The sequence below is a fragment of the Procambarus clarkii genome, chromosome 9 (assembly GCF_040958095.1).
Source record: "Procambarus clarkii isolate CNS0578487 chromosome 9, FALCON_Pclarkii_2.0, whole genome shotgun sequence".
Classification (NCBI taxonomy): domain Eukaryota; kingdom Metazoa; phylum Arthropoda; class Malacostraca; order Decapoda; family Cambaridae; genus Procambarus; species Procambarus clarkii.
The window spans coordinates 53,413,829-53,429,643 of NC_091158.1; the positions used below are offsets into that span (position 1 = coordinate 53,413,829).

Genomic DNA, 15,815 nt, shown 5'->3' on the forward strand with positions numbered 1-15,815 from the left:
CTTTTTGCTCGATGGTACCCATGTAGAAGTTTGCAAACAGGACACCTAGGGGAGAACCCATGGCGACCCCAACTACTTGCTTATACATGTGTCCATCCGGGCTCAAGAAGGGTGCCTCTTTAGTACAAGCTTGGAGTATATATATATATATATATATATATGTATATATATATATACATATATATATATTGCCTAATAAGCCAAGTTTTCCTGAATTAATATATTTTCTCTATTTTTTTTCTTATGAAATGATAAAGCTACCCATTTCATTACATATGAGGTAAAAAAAAAAAATTATAGGAGTTAAAATTAACGTAGATATATGACCGAACCTAACCAACCCTACCTAACCTAACCTAACCTATCTTTATATGTTAGGTTAGGTTAGGTAGCCGAAAAAGTTAGGTTAGGTTAGGTTAGGTAGGTTAGGTGGTCGAAAAATCATTAATACATGAAAACTTGGCTTATTAGGCAAATTGAGCCTTGCATAGTAGGCTGAGAAATGCGTTCTGGATCCTAGGTACGACATATATATATATATATATACATATGTTAGTATACTATGGTAACAGTCTTTCCGGTAGACATATATTATTAAATATGACCGAAAGAGTAAGATTAATAATTCCAACACGAATTTTCTCAATCTTTCGTACATTTCTTTTCACTGTTGGAGGTAATTAAAAAATCAATTCTCCAAAATTCATTTTTATCTCTAGTCTGACGCGACACGAGCGCGTTTCGTAAAACTTATTACATTTTCAAAGACTTTAGCTTACAAATACACAACTGAATAGAACTTACACATCTTCGATTTTTGTTTATATCTACATTTGAGTGAGGTGGATGGGGTGAGGTGGCATTAATACGGTATTAATTTCATCAACACAAGACAGAACAAGAGGTGGCATTAATAGGGTATTAATTTCATCAACACAAGACAGAACACGAAACAATGGGTATTGAAATGGAAGTGATTGTAGAAAGCCTATTAGTCCATATTTCTTGATGCTTCTATATTGGAGTGGAGTCTTGAGGTGGGTAGAATATAGTTGTGCATTAATTGGCTGTTGATTGCTGGTGTTGACTTCTTAATGTGTAGTGCCTCGCAAACGTCAAGCCGCCTGCTGTCGCTGTATCTATCGATGATTTCTGTGTTGTTTACCAGGATTTCTCTGGCGATGGTTTGGTTGTGGGAAGAGATTATATGTTCCTTAATGGAGCTCTGTTGTTTATGCATCGTTAAACGCCTAGAAAGAGATGTTGTTGTCTGGCCTATATACTGGGTTTTTTGGAGCTTACAGTCCACAAGTGGGCATTTGAAGGCATAGGTGACGTTGGTCTCTTTTAAAGCGTTCTGCTTTGAGTCTGGAGAGTTTCTCATGAGTAGGCTGGCCGTTTTTCTGGTTTTATAGTAAATCGTCAGTTGTATCTTCTGATTTTTGTCTGTAGGGATAACGTTTCTACTGACAATATCTTTCAGTACCCTTTCCTCCGTTTTATGCTCTGTGGAAAGAAGTTCCTGTAAAATAGTCTAATAGGGGGTATAGGTGTCGTGTTAGTTGTCTCTTCAGAGGTTGCATGGCGTTTCACTTTCCTTCTTATGATGTCTTCCACGAAACCATTGGAGAAGCCGTTGTTGACTAGGACCTGCCTTACCCTACAGAGTTCTTCGCCGACTTGCTTCCATTCTGAGCTGTAGCTGAGGGCATGGTCGACATAAACGTTAACAACACTCCTCTTGTACCTGTCCCGGCAGTCACTGTTGGCATTCAGGCACATTCCTATGTTTGTTTCCTTAGTGTAGACTGCAGTGTGGAAAACTCCCGTCCTTTCCATGACTGTTACATCTAAAAAGGGCAGCTTCCAATCCTTCTCCATCTCGTAAGTGAAACGCAACACAGAATTCTGCTCAAATGCCTCCTTCAGCTCCTGCAGATGTCTGACATCAGGTACCTGTGTATAAATGTCGTCAACATACCTGCAGTATATGGCCGGTTTCAAGTTCATGTCGACTAAGACTTTTTGCTCGATGGTACCCATGTAGAAGTTTGCAAACAGGACACCTAGGGGAGAACCCATGGCGACCCCAACTACTTGCTTATACATGTGTCCATCCGGGCTCAAGAAGGGTGCCTCTTTAGTACAAGCTTGGAGTATATATATATATATATATATATATATATATATATATATATATATATATATATATGTCGTACCTAGTAGCCAGAATGCACTTCTCAGCCTACTATGCAAGGCCCAATTTGCCTAATAAGCCAAGTTTTCCTGAATTATTTGTTTTTCGACTACCTAACCTAACCTAACCTACTTTTTTGGGCTACCTAACCAAACCTAACCTATAAAGATAGGTTAGGTTAGGTTAGGTAGGGTTGGTTAGGTTCGGTCATATATCTACGTTAATTTTAACTCCAATAAAAAAAAATTGACCTCATACGTAATTAAACGGGTAGCTTTATCATTTCATAAGAAAAAAATTTGAGTAAATATATTAATTCAGGAAAACTTGGCTTATTAGGCAAATCGGGCCTTGCATAGTAGGCTGAGAAGTACGTTCTGGCTACTAGGTACGACATATATATATATATATATATATATATATATATATATATATATATATATGCGAACAAGCCTGAATGGTCCCCAGGACAATATGCAACTGAAAACTCACACCCCAGAAGTGACTCGAACCCATACTCCCAGGAGCAACGCAACTGGTATGTACAAGACGCCTTAATCCACTTGACCATCACGACCGGACAAAATGAGGTGATAGCCGAGGCTATTTGAACCACCCCACCGCCGGCACTCGGATAGTAATCTTGGGCATAGCATTTTACCAAATCACCTCATTCTTTGGGGCACACGTGAGGAACACAAATGCGAACAAGCCTGAATGGTCCCCAGGACAATATGCAACTGAAAACTCACACCCCAGAAGTGACTCGAACCCATACTACCAGGAGCAACGCAACTGGTATGTACAAGACGCCTTAATCCACTTGACCATCACGACCGGACAAAATGAGGTGATAGCCGAGGCTATTTGAACCACCCCACCGCCGGCACTCGGATAGTAATCTTGGGCATAGCATTTTACCAAATCACCTCATTCTTTGGGGCACACGTGAGGAACATAAATGCGAACAAGCCTGAATGGTCCCCAGGACAATATGCAACTGAAAACTCACACCCCAGAAGTGACTCGAACCCATACTCCCAGGAGCAACGCAACTGGTATGTACAAGACGGCTTAATTCACTTGACCATCACGACCGGACAAAATGAGGTGATAGCCGAGGCTATTTGAACCACCCCACCGCCGGCACTCGGATAGTAATCTTGGGCATAGCATTTTACCAAATCACCTCATTCTTTGGGGCACACGTGAGGAACACAAATGCGAACAAGCCTGAATGGTCCCCAGGACAATATGCAACTGAAAACTCACACCCCAGAAGTGACTCGAACCCATACTCCCAGGAGCAACGCAACTGGTATGTACAAGACGCCTTAATCCACTTGACCATCACGACCGGACAAAATGAGGTGATAGCCGAGGCTATTTGAACCACCCCACCGCCGGCACTAGGATAGTAATCTTGGGCATAGCATTTTACCAAATCACCTCATTCTTTGGAGCATACGTGAGGAACACAAATGCGAACAAGCCTGAATGGTCCCCAGGACAATATGCAACTGAAAACTCACACCCCAGAAGTGACTCGAACCCATACTCCCAGGAGCAACGCAACTGGTATGTACAAGACGCCTTAATCCACTTGACCATCACGACCGGACAAAATGAGGTGATAGCCGAGGCTATTTGAACCACCCCACCGCCGGCACTCGGATAGTAATCTTGGGCATAGCATTTTACCAAATCACCTCATTCTTTGGGGCACACGTGAGGAACACAAATGCGAACAAGCCTGAATGGTCCCCAGGACAATATGCAACTGAAAACTCACACCCCAGAAGTGACTCGAACCCATACTCCCAGGAGCAACGCAACTGGTATGTACAAGACGCCTTAATCCACTTGACCATCACGACCGGACAAAATGAGGTGACAGCCGAGGCTATTTGAACCACCCCACCGCCGGCACTCGGATAGTAATCTTGGGCATAGCATTTTACCAAATCACCTCATTCTTTGGGGCACACGTGAGGAACACAAATGCGAACAAGCCTGAATGGTCCCCAGGACAATATGCAACTGAAAACTCACACCCCAGAAGTGACTCGAACCCACACTCCCAGGAGCAACGCAACTGGTATGTACAAGACGCCTTAATCCACTTGACCATCACGACCGGACAAAATGAGGTGATAGCCGAGGCTATTTGAACCACCCCACCGCCGGCACTCGGATAGTAATCTTGGGCATAGCATTTTACCAAATCACCTCATTCTTTGGGGCACACGTGAGGAACACAAATGCGAACAAGCCTGAATGGTCCCCAGGACAATATGCAACTGAAAACTCACACCCCAGAAGTGACTCGAACCCATACTCCCAGGAGCAACGCAACTGGTATGTACAAGACGCCTTAATCCACTTGACCATCACGACCGGACAAAATGAGGTGATAGCCGAGGCTATTTGAACCACCCCACCGCCGGCACTCGGATAGTAATCTTGGGCATAGCATTTTACCAAATCACCTCATTCTTTGGGGCACACGTGAGGAACACAAATGCGAACAAGCCTGAATGGTCCCCAGGACAATATGCAACTGAAAACTCACACCCCAGAAGTGACTCGAACCCATACTCCCAGGAGCAACGCAACTGGTATGTACAAGACGCCTTAATCCACTTGATCATCACGACCGGACAAAATGAGGTGATAGCCGAGGCTATTTGAACCACCCCACCGCCGGCACTCGGATAGTAATCTTGGGCATAGCATTTTACCAAATCACCTCATTCTTTGGGGCACACGTGAGGAACACAAATGCGAACAAGCCTGAATGGTCCCCAGGACAATATGCAACTGAAAACTCACACCCCAGAAGTGACTCGAACCCATACTCCCAGGAGCAACGCAACTGGTATGTACAAGACGCCTTAATCCACTTGACCATCACGACCGGACAAAATGAGGTGATAGCCGAGGCTATTTGAACCACCCCACCGCCGGCACTCGGATAGTAATCTTGGGCATAGCATTTTACCAAATCACCTCATTCTTTGGGGCACACGTGAGGAACACAAATGCGAACAAGCCTGAATGGTCCCCAGGACAATATGCAACTGAAAACTCACACCCCAGAAGTGACTCGAACCCATACTCCCAGGAGCAACGCAACTGGTATGTACAAGACACCTTAATCCACTTGACCATCACGACCGGACAAAATGAGGTGATAGCCGAGGCTATTTGAACCACCCCACCACCGGCACTCGGATAGTAATCTTGGGCATAGCATTTTACCAAATCACCTCATTCTTTGGGGCACACGTGAGGAACACAAATGCGAACAAGCCTGAATGGTCCCCAGGACAATATGCAACTGAAAACTCACACCCCAGAAGTGACTCGAACCCATACTCCCAGGAGCAACGCAACTGGTATGTACAAGACGCCTTAATCCACTTGACCATCACGACCGGACAAAATGAGGTGATAGCCGAGGCTATTTGAACCACCCCACCGCCGGCACTCGGATAGTAATCTTGGGCATAGCATTTTACCAAATCACCTCATTCTTTGGGGCACACGTGAGGAACACAAATGCGAACAAGCCTGAATGGTCCCCAGGACAATATGCAACTGAAAACTCACACCCCAGAAGTGACTCGAACCCATACTCCCAGGAGCAACGCAACTGGTATGTACAAGACGCCTTAATCCACTTGACCATCACGAGCCTCGGCTATCACCTCATTTTGTCCGGTCGTGATGGTCAAGTGGATTAAGGCGTCTTGTACATACCAGTTGCGTTGCTCCTGGGAGTATGGGTTCGAGTCACTTCTGGGGTGTGAGTTTTCAGTTGCATATTGTCCTGGGGACCATTCAGGCTTGTTCGCATTTGTGTTCCTCACGTGTGCCCCAAAGAATGAGGTGATTTGGTAAAATGCTATGCCCAAGATTACTATCCGAGTGCCGGCGGTGGGGTGGTTCAAATAGCCTCGGCTATCACCTCATTTTGTCCGGTCGTGATGGTCAAGTGGATTAAGGCGTCTTGTACATACCAGTTGCGTTGCTCCTGGGAGTATGGGTTCGAGTCACTTCTGGGGTGTGAGTTTTCAGTTGCATATTGTCCTGGGGATCATTCAGGCTTGTTCGCATTTGTGTTCCTCACGTGTGCCCCAAAGAATGAGGTGATTTGGTAAAATGCTATGCCCAAGATTACTATCCGAGTGCCGGCGGTGGGGTGGTTCAAATAGCCTCGGCTATCACCTCATTTTGTCCGGTCGTGATGGTCAAGTGGATTAAGGCGTCTTGTACATACCAGTTGCGTTGCTCCTGGGAGTATGGGTTCGAGTCACTTCTGGGGTGTGAGTTTTCAGTTATATATATATATATATATATATATATATATATATATATATATATATATATATATATATATATATATATATATATATATGTCGTACCTAGTAGCCAGAACGCACTTCTCAGCCTATTATGCAAGGCCCGATTTGCCTAATAAGCAAAGTTTTCCTGAATTAATATATTTTCTCAAATTGTTTTCTTATGAAATGATAAAGCTACCCATTTCATTATGTTTGAGGTCAATTTTTTTTTTATTGGAGTTAAAATTAACGTAGATATATGACCGAACCTAACCAACCCTACCTAACCTAACCTAACCTATCTTTATAGGTTACGTTAGGTTAGGTAGCCTAAAAAGTTAGGTTAGGTTAGGTTAGGTAGTAGAAAACAATTATTTCGTGAAAACTTGGCTTATTAGGCAAATCGGGCCTTGCAAAGTAGGCTGAGAAGTGCGTTCTGGCTACTAGGTACGACATACATATATATATAAATATATATATATATATATATATATATATATATATATATATATATATATATATATATATATATATATGTCGTACCTAATAGCCAGAACGCACTTCTCAGCCTACTATTCAAGGCCCGATTTGCCTAATAAGCCAAGTTTTCATGAATTAATGTTTTTTCGTCTACCTAACCTACCTAACCTAACCTAACCTAGCTTTTTTTGGCTACCTAACCTAACCTTACCTATAAATATAGGTTAGGTTAGGTTAGGTAGGGTTGGTTAGGTTCGGTCATATATCTACGTTAATTTTAACTCCAATAAAAAAAAATTGACCTCATACATAGAGAAAAGGGTTGCTTTATCATTTCATAAGAAAAAAATTTTAGTAAATATATTAATTCAGGAAAACTTGGCTTATTAGGCAAATCGGGCCTTGAATAGTAGGCTGAGAAGTGAGTTCTGGCTACTAGGTACGACATATATATATATATATATATATATATATATATATATATATATATGTCGTACCTAGTAGCCAGAACTCACTTTTCAGCCTACAATGCAAGGCCCGATTTGCCTAATAAGCCAAGTTTTCATGAATTAATATATTTTCTCTAATTTTTTTCTTATGAAATGATAAAGCAACCCATTTCATTATGTAAGATGTCAATTTTTTTTTATTGGATTTCAAATTAACGTAGATATATGACCGAACCTAACCAACCCTACCTAACCTAAACTAACCTATCTTTATAGGTTAGTTTAGGTTAGGTAGCCGAAAAAGTTAGGTTAGGTTAGGTTAGGTAGGTTAGGTAGTCGAAAAGCAATTAATTCATGAAAACTTGGCTTATTAGGCAAATCGGGCCTTGCATAGTAGGCTGAGAAGTGCGTTCTGGCTACTAGGTACGACATATATATATATATATATATATATATATATATATATATATATATATATATATATATATATATATATATATATATATATATATATATATATGTTATTAAATATGACCGAAAAAGTAAGATTAATAATTCTAACACGAATTTTCTCAATCTTTCGTACATTTCTTTTCACTGTTGGAGGTAATTCAAAAATCAATTCTCAAAAATTCATTTTTATTTCTAGTCTGACGCGACACTTGAGCGCGTTTCGTAAAACTTATTACATTTTCAAAGACTTTACACATACACAACTGAATAGAACTTACACATCTCCGATTTGTTTATATCTACATTCGAGTGAGGTGGATGGGGTGAGGTGGTATTTAATAGGGTATTAATTTCATCAACACAAGACAGAACACGAAACAATGGGTATTGAAATGGAAGTGATTGTAGAAAGCCTATTGGTCCATATTTCTTGATGCTTCTATATTGGAGCGGAGTCTTGAGGTGGGTAGAATATAGTTGTGCATTAATTGGCTGTTGATTGCTGGTGTTGACTTCTTAATGTGTTGTGCCTCGCAAACGTCAAGCCGTCTGCTGTCGCTGTAACTATCGATGATTTCTGTGTTGTTTACTAGAATTTCTCTGGCGATGGTTTGGTTGTGGGAAGAGATTATATGTTCCTTAATGGAGCCCTGTTGTTTATGCATCGTTAAACGCCTAGAAAGAGATGTTGTTGTCTTGCCTATTTACTGGGTTTTTTGGAGCTTACAGTCCCCAAGTGGGCATTTGAAGGCATAAACGACGTTGTTCTCTTTTAAAGCGTTCTGCTTTGTGTCTGGAGAGTTTCTCATGAGTAGGCTGGCCGTTTTTCTAGTTTTATAGTAAATCGTCAGTTGTATCCTCTGATTTTTGTCTGTAGGGATAACGTTTCTATTAACAATATCTTTCAGTACCCTTTCCTCCGTTTTATGAGCTGTGGAAAAGAAGTTCCTGTAAAATAGTCTAATTGGGGGTATAGGTGTTGTGTTAGTTGTCTCTTCAGAGGTTGCATGGCGTTTCACTTTCCTTCTTATGATTTCTTCGACGAAACCATTGGAGAAGCCATTGTTGACTAGGACCTGCCTTACCCTACAGAGTTCTTCGTCGACTTGCTTCCATTCTGAGCTGTGGCTGAGAGCACGGTCGACATATGCGTTAACAACACTCCTCTTGTACCTGTCTGGGCAGTCGCTGTTGGCATTTAGGCACATTCGTATGTTCGTTTCCTTAGTGTAGACTGCAGTGTGGAAACCTCCGCTCTTTTCCATGACTGTTACATCTAGAAAGGGCAGCTTCCCATCCTTTTCCATCTCGTAAGTGAAACGCAGCACGGAACTCTGCTCAAATGCCTCCTTCAGCTCCTGCAGATGTCTGACATCAGGTACCTGTGTAAAAATGTCGTCAATATACCTGCAGTATATGGCCGGTTTCAATTTCATGTCGACTAAGACTTTTTGCTCGATGGTACCCATGTAGAAGTTTGCAAACAGGACACCTAGGGGAGAACCCATGGCGACCCCATCTACTTGCTTATACATGTGCCCATCCGGGCTCAAGAAGGGTGCCTCTTTAGTACAAGCTTGGAGTAGTTTCCTTAGAATATTTTCGGGTATGTCAAGAGGAGTACAGGCTGGATCACAATACACTCTGTCGGCTATCATCCCGATTGTCTCGTCCACAGGTACGTTGGTAAACAGCGATTCTACGTCCAACAAGGCTCTTATCCCTGTGGCCCGTGTGCCCCGCAGTAAGTCAACAAATTCCTTTGGAGACTTCAGGCTGAAGGCGCAAGGAACATAAGGAGTCAGCAGGCCGTTGAGTCGCTTCGCCAGTCTGTACGTGGGTGTGGGTATCTGGCTATGTTACGGCCCTCTCGGGTCGCAACTAGGGTTCGTACTCTGATGTTATTAGAGGAAGTTGTATCCGGCCCCAAGCCAGTAGTGGCTTTCAAGGGATGAGATCCGTGACGCAAATAAAATAAAAGGGGAAGGGAAAGAAAGGCAAAAACTTAAGATTATAATTACCTTCACCAATAAGTAATATATAAAAGTTACACAGGGGGAGGGGTATTAACACTACACAAGGGAAGTATATACACGGTTGTCTTCTCCTGAAGACGCGGGATCCTCTCGGTGCAGAGTCCTCGGTGCTTTCGTGGTCTCTTGACGAATCCTTCGATCAAGCTGAGTCTACCCCAGACACAGGCCAGCCAAAACACAGTTCCACTGGGGCACCGCCGTGGAGGCCGTCAACCACAAGTCCAGCAGAACAGCTGGTAGGTTCCGGATCAGCAACGCTGGTCGGGCCACTCCACGAGCGATACTAGGGTAGCGCCCTAGTCAGGAGCCTTCGTGTGATATCACAAATCACTCTCCTGTCCTCAATACCCCAGTAGTCAATCGTCTCCAGCAGTCGATCCCAGGTATGACAATCCTTCTACTGCCACTTCACTGGCAGGGTAACACCACAGTGTTCCTCCGGGAGGCGACTCACAGCTGCTGCAGCAAAGCACAAGGTATGGGGACAGCTGCCTTGGGTAGACTGACTCAACTTCCCTTACAGCAGTCCCAGGTCGACTCTGTAAGTAGACACGTCATCAATAACAGTTACACACAAAAGCACCTCACTTACAGGCTCAGACACAAACGCCCGACATATCCACTCCATAGATGGCGTTGTTGTCTGAGCACCACCTCACCAGAGGTCAGCGGCGGCTGTGTTGTGAGCCGAACAGGACTGGAAACTGGCCCTTGTGGCCAGTACACGTCGTCCTCACCAGGTGTCGTCGTCCGTTTGGAGGGGGTTTCGGGAGCTGACCCACAGATGGCGTGGTCGTCACTGCTCCGTGCTCGGACGCTGGACTCGGGTCCGTAACACCTCCCCACCAAAAGAATTTGGTTTGGGGTTCTAGAAAGAGAAGACAAACCAAATTAGTATGTGGATCTAGACGCGAGACAATGCATCAGCTACTACATTGTCCACCCCTTTGATGTGTTCGATCTGGAGGGGATATTGTTGCAGATGTAGACTCCATCTGGTGAGCCTGAGGTTCTTTTGCCTAAACTGAGCCAGGAACTTTAGAGGATTATGGTCAGTCCGTACTAATATAGGGTGACCATTACTTGTTAGGTATACCTCAAAGTGCTGGACGGAATTAATTAAGGCCAACGTTTCTTTTTCTATGACTGAGTAGTTAAGCTGACTGGGGGTGAACTTCTTAGAATGATAGGCCACAGGATGTTCCACGCCCTTTTCGTCCGTCTGAGATACTACGGACCCCAGGCCATAGTCTGAAGCGTCGACCGTCAGGATAAATCTATCCTCAAAGCTCGGGGACCTGAGGATCGGAGAAGAGATTAGAATTGCCTTTAGACTCTCAAATGCCTCCTGGCAATTCTCATTCCATATTAGTTTCACCCCCTTCTTCAAAAGATTTGTCAGGGGGGCGGCGATGGAGGAAAAATTAGGGACAAACTTACGATAGAAACCAGCCATACCAAGGAAACGCAAGATGTCCTTCCTGGTAGCTGGTGTAGGGTACTGGACTATTGCCTCTATCTTACTGGCCTTCGGCGCAATCCATCCTCCTCCAACCTTATGACCTAAGAAGATGACAGAGGTTCTGGCAAACTCAGATTTATGCAGGTTGACCACCAATCCTGACTGGAGCATGGCCTTGAAGAAATCCTCTATGTGACGCAGATGATCCTGCCAATCTACATCATATATTAATACATCATCGATGTAGACTAAGGTGTTTTCCACGTCACGCAACACAATACCCATCAGTCTCTGGAAAGTGAAGGCTGCGTTTTTCATCCCGAATGGCATCACCTGACATTCAAACAGCCCGTCGGGAGTCACAAATGCTGATATGGGTTTGGCCTTCTCCGTGAGGGGGACTTGCCAATAGCCCTTGAACAGGTCAAATTTAGTCAGGTAACGAGCTTTACCTATGGCATCCAGACATTCCTCTACCCTGGGGAGAGGATAGGTATCTGCTACTGTGACCTTATTCACCTGGCGATAATCAATACAAAGACGGTATTTCTTACCAGGTTTGGGCACTAGTAGTATCGGGGACGACCATGGGCTCGAGCTCGGGGCTATAAGATGGTGTTTCAGCATGTAATCTACCTCCTCTTTCACCACCCGTTTCTTCAGTGGGTTGAGACGGTAAGGGTGTTGCTTTATAGGTCGGACTCCTTCCTCCAGCTCGACATCATGCCTTAGGACGGATGTTAATCCTGGAACATCTTCGAAGATGGGCTTGTATTCCTGGATCATCTGCAGCAATGATGGTTGATGTCCTTCGGCCACGTGTGTCAATTTTGCCTGCAAGTTTAACAGAATTTCTGAGTTAGTTAACACCTCTTCCTCCTCAATGTCGTCGTTTGTGGTCACCAAGGTTATTGGGAGTGTATCCCGACCCTCGTATTTCTTGATCATATTGACATGAACCAAAGTTTCTTTCTTCCGGCGGTCTGGAGTACTAAGAAGGTAATTGAGATTAGTAACCTTCTTTACAACCTGGTAGGGACCTACAAATCTGGCGCTCAAGCTTCCGGTTACTGTAGGAGTACATACCAAAACCAGATCTACTTGAAATTCTCTTTGCTTGGTCCTTCTATTATACCTGCTCTTGGTAGTTTTTTGCGTGTGTTCCAGGGTTCTCGTAGCCATCTCCCATGCTGAGCACAGCCGGCCTTTATTTGTAGACAACCAGTCCACAACGTCCTCATTGGCTTCCGTGTCTAGCCAATGGTCTCGTGCCACCTCTAAGGGACCTCTTACTGAGTGACCAAAGATCATCTCGAATGGGGAGATTTCTAGGGATTCATTGGGCACTGATCTTACCGCAAATAGGAGGTAGGGCAGGTCTTCAACCCACTTACTCTGCCGGTCATAGCAAAACTTCCGAAGCATGCCCTTCAACGTCTGGTGAAAACGCTCCAAAGCTCCTTGAGACTCGGGATGGTAGGCACTGGAGGTAATCTGTCGGATTCCCAGGTCGGCGATCTGTTGGCGAAACAAATGGGACATAAAGTTAGATCCTTGGTCCGTCTGAAGGGTCTTAGGAAGACCGTATCGCGAGACGAACCAGAGCAAATGTTTCACCAGGACCTTCGCAGTCATGGTCTTAAGGGGGATCGCTTCTGGGTACCTACTAACCCGATCTAGTATCGTTAGCAAATACTGCACCCCTGAGGTAGAAGGCGGAAGTGGGCCTACTATATCAAGGATGAGATGTTCGAAGGGCTCACCTATGGATGGAATGGGGTATAAAGGGGCTTTGGGGACAGGCTGGTTTGCTTTCCCGGCAACCTGGCAAGCGTGGCAGGTTTTGCAAAAGCGACGTACGTCCTCCTTCATATGCGGCCAGTAGAAACTCTTGGCTAGGCGTTGGAAAGTCTTAGAGATCCCACCATGTCCAGCAAATCTATTGGCATGGGTCGTTTCTAACAGCTTAGATCTGAACACGGCTGGGACGACTATTTGTTCACCCACCACAGTTGACTGGGGATATTTCGGAGGATGCCGGCGACACAGTACATCACTTGCCCATACATACAAATCACCTCCTTTCGTAGGAGAGTCTATGGTGTCGGCCAACTTCCGTACCTGAGGGTCCTTCTTCTGTTCCTCTATCAGATGGGCTCGAGTCCAGTTTTCAGGAACCGGCATCTGGACGGGCGGGACTGGTGTATGGCTACTCGTAACCTGAGGGATAGGAGGAGAGTCAAACAAAGTGCTTAAATCTGGCGGTGCATGGAGTTGCGCCTGAGACCGGGTTTGCACCGCCGCGATAGGACTGGTCTCTTCACATTCTGGATCATCCACTACCAGGGGACAGTTGGGTAACAATCCTAGGGCTAAGTCATTGGCCAATATTACGTCAATCCCCTTTATGGGAAAACTATTCACCACAGCCAACTGACACTCACCTTTGAAGTACTGAGAGTCTAGATGCACTTGTACCAAAGGGGCAACGTACAAGGTGGAAGGGAATCCACCCAGGATTACCTTCTGCATCCCATTCGCCGATATACCTTCGGGTAATGATGTTTCCAAAATTAGAGACTGGGCCGCTCCACTGTCTCTGAGTATTACCACAGGGCTTACTCGAAAGGCCACTGGCTACATGCCCTTGGGAGGTATATGGGGCGAACAATCCTTTCCTCTTCTCTAGGGTGGATGTCGGTGGTACTAATACTGTTCATCAGCATGACTTCCCTACGGGGATTATTACCTGTACTGCTACGACACTTTGCAGCAATATGTCCTCTCTTGCCGCAGGTCCAACACAATACATCCCTTTTCGGACTAATCCTCCGAGGACTATCTGAGGTTGACTTGGCGACACTACGAGGGGCAGTTTTATCTTCCGGTCTATGTTTGGCTGGGTATCTTGAATAGGTCTTCGGGACGTACCTAGCAGATGGCCTATGAGTCAGGATGTATTCCTCAGCCATTGTGGCTGCTGCACTCAAGGTCTCTACCTGCTGTTCCTCTAGATACGTCTTCAGGTCTCCAGACAAACAATCCTTGAAGTCCTCTAGCAGTATAAGCTGCTCGAGGTCTTCTTTGGTCTCCACCTTCCGAGAGGCACACCATTCCTGGAAAAGTCGCTCCTTGATGGTGGCGAATTCGGTGAAAGTGTGCTCTGAGGTCTTTTTCAGGTTTCTGAACTTCTGCCTGTACGCCTCAGGTACCAATTGGTACACCATGAGCACAACCTTCTTCACCTTGTCATAATCGCCGGAGTCGTCAAGGGATAACGTGGAGTAGGCGATTTGGGCCTTCCCAGTCAAGACTGACTGTATCATGATGGCCCAATTCTCCCTTGGCCACTCCAAAGAGGCAGCGACTTTTTCGAAGGCTGCAAAGAACTTTGACACTTCCTTCTCATTGAATTTGGGGACCATTTTGATGTTCCTTACCGGATCAAAACTGCTGGCTTCCGTCGTTGCCCTCCGACCACCGCCTAATCGTAATACTTCTAGTTCATGTTGTCTCTGCCTTTCGTTTTCTTCTCTCTCTCGCTGTTCTCTTTCTCGTTTCTCTTCTCTTTCTCGCTCTTCTCTTTCTCGTTTCTCTTCTCTTTCTCGTTCTTCTCTCTCCCTTTCTCGCTCTTCTCTTTCTCGTTTCTCTTCTCTTTCTCGTTCTTCTCTTTCTCTCTCGTTTCTCTTCTCTTTCTCTTTCTGCCTTCCTCTCTTCTAATTCTAAACGCCTCATCTCTAATTCTTTATCTTGTCTCTCTCTTTCCATTTCTAATTTCTTCCATTCTATCTCACGATTTATCTCTAAGGCACGCATTTTGACTGTAAGAAAGCTAATATTCAGCTCACCTGCATCACTGTCAATGTCACTGCCTTTGTCTTCCTTTTCAGTGGAAGCTACTTCCTCACTTTCTTTTGTACTTGGTACCTCACCTTCCTGTTTTTCCTCGGCCTTCAAATGCCGGTGAACCTTTGACAAGATCTCCACATGGGAATCACTGGCACGGATCTTGATCTCCAGGTAGGCGCTCACCAGTACCAGTTCCTGTTTGTTCAGATATTTTAATCTGGCAAGACAGTCCTCTCTGTTCAGAAAAGCCTGAACATCGTCCAGATCATCGATGGTAGCTTTTTCTGCCATTGTCACAGATGGAACACTTAGCACTTAACACACCGCTTACACATTAGCACCTAACGCACCGAACACTGTTCTACGTCAATATTGCACTTTATCGCACCTGGCGCCTCACTTGCCAATATTGCACGTAATTACTTCGGGCACCGCACTACACAATATTGCACTGAATCACAACGAACACTTCGCTCTACAATATTGCACTGAATCACGCCGAGCACCGCACTACATAATATTGCACTTAATCGCTTAATCACA

At 44.6% G+C, this 15,815-nt stretch overlaps 1 protein-coding gene across 1 annotated transcript; it reads right to left on the reverse strand.

The window, feature by feature from the left end:
- Positions 1 to 10,865: 10,865 nt before the first annotated feature.
- LOC138362936 (uncharacterized) lies at positions 10,866 to 15,563 on the reverse strand. Its single transcript, XM_069321516.1, has 2 exons — positions 15,385 to 15,563; positions 10,866 to 14,022 (listed from the first exon to the last, which is right to left on the reverse strand). The coding sequence occupies exons 1-2, from the start codon at positions 15,561 to 15,563 to the stop codon at positions 10,866 to 10,868; spliced, it is 3,336 nt and encodes a 1,111-aa protein (XP_069177617.1).
- Between the last annotated feature and the right edge of the window lie 252 nt (positions 15,564 to 15,815).